Source organism: Dreissena polymorpha, chromosome 8, assembly GCF_020536995.1.
Source record: "Dreissena polymorpha isolate Duluth1 chromosome 8, UMN_Dpol_1.0, whole genome shotgun sequence".
NCBI lineage: Eukaryota > Metazoa > Mollusca > Bivalvia > Myida > Dreissenidae > Dreissena > Dreissena polymorpha.
In genome coordinates, this window is record NC_068362.1 from 60,892,749 (window position 1) to 60,894,578 (window position 1,830).

Below are 1,830 nucleotides of genomic sequence, written 5' to 3' on the forward strand. Positions count from 1 at the left end.
CTGTGTTTGGCACCTAGTATTAAGTGAATCAGAATCATGATATTGTTTTTAGAAAGAATACCTGTTGTATACATTCATTCATTTTAACTTATGAACAATGTTCTCCTGTACACATGTTTAATAGAGTGGAAAGCTTCTGATACCATCAATGTGAACAAAAATGCATTACTACTATTTACTCAGTGTATTGTAAACATATCATAATATCAACAGTTTAGTGATGCTATTGTTAACTGCGCTTATTAAGCTAGACGAGAAGGGGTGTTATTTTAACCATTAGCTCAAACATTACCTACCCTGCTGAAGATGATATTTGAGGCAAACGTGTGGAGGTCCTTGTTGTGTCTGTCCAGTGAATGATGTCCTGTTCTGACATAGATGTCCAAATTGTCACCCGTAATTTTGATAAGTGGGTTTTTTCTTAGACTTCTGGCGATGTTGTCTTCCAGCATTTCACCAGCTTCATCCAGTAGGCGCAGTTTGGATGATGTCGACATTGTCAGCCCCATGCGGTTGAATAGTGTTAGTGCCTGCCAGTAGTCAATTGTAGAAATGATCCATATATTAACAGTAAGTGAAACTAATTAGAAGAAGCCACTTTATGAATTAAAGTGTTCATTATATCATTTTATTTTCATCTTAAAACCTAAGAATGCTAATGGATTTATGCAGCAGATATTAATGATTTTGAATATAATACAAAATCAAATGCTTTCAATAACAGGTTAAACAATAATGGATAAGTCCCCATTTTTGGGTCAGGTTCCAAATGGCAAAACATATGTTTATCCATAGGCATATTATGTAATTAAATATTCAGATTGTTGTGAAAAGATATAAAATAATACCTGTTAATAGCTATTTTTGTGGTCAGAATTTGCATAAATACATAATTTGAACCACGCTGTTAAAATACTTACGATAAATTTAGTTTAATTCCCAACCTCAATGATCATATTCTTACACACAGTTGTAAAAACCAAACTAGGGCCATCTTTTCCTTTATTTTTTTAGCTATGATGAGGCCCCATATATAAATATCCCCCATTTTTTATTTCTTTAAATTAGTTTTCTGTCTACAGCTCGTTTAACCCCAACATAACTCCCTGTCTTTAGAAAATGTGCTTGTGCCAACTCTAGAGCTTACCGAGTCATCCAAGTGCCCTTTGATGGATACAACTGTTGTGAGTCTGTGCCACGCTGACAACTTTTCATTCCTGGCATTCATGAGGATGGCATAGGCAGCAACAATTGGGGCAATCTTATTGGGGGATGGGTTTTCCCCAGCTATTGCCATTGTGCAGAACAGGTCAAGGACGAACGAAAGGCTAAAAATCAACAACAAGGCATGATGCATGTCACTTAAATATTGTGATTTATTGTGAATAAGACCTGCCAACAGAAAGGAATACTGACAATTTCTTTTGCTCTTATTTAAACAAAACGTGTTAAACGAAAAAAGAAACAGAACGCAATACTAAATACATCCACTTCTGACAGAGAAATATAATGAAAAAGTCTTTTATATTCTGTATTCATCACACAAAAGTGAAAATGATGATTCAATAAGATAAAGTGGAAAAGCTTTCGTTCTAATCATAAACTCACACAAAAAACAAACATGTATATAGTAATGTATACAACATATTATGGAGAATTTTTACAATATAGAAGAAGAAAACCTTTCAAATCTTTTAAGATGCATAGTCATGATTGGTAGAATTTACACTTTATTTAAGGTATAATTTAAATGTTAATGTTTAAGTAATGCCTACAGAATCCACTTTGATGAATGAAAATTTCCTAAACAGAAGTAGGGTTATAAGTTAA

General features: G+C 33.4%; 1 protein-coding gene across 1 annotated transcript; it reads right to left on the reverse strand.

The window, feature by feature from the left end:
• Nucleotides 1-281: 281 nt before the first annotated feature.
• LOC127840570 (uncharacterized) lies at nucleotides 282-1,301 on the reverse strand. Its single transcript, XM_052368980.1, has 2 exons — nucleotides 1,148-1,301; nucleotides 282-530 (listed from the first exon to the last, which is right to left on the reverse strand). Exons 1-2 carry the CDS (start codon nucleotides 1,295-1,297, stop codon nucleotides 282-284), a joined length of 399 nt encoding a protein of 132 aa, XP_052224940.1. The 5' UTR covers nucleotides 1,298-1,301.
• Between the last annotated feature and the right edge of the window lie 529 nt (nucleotides 1,302-1,830).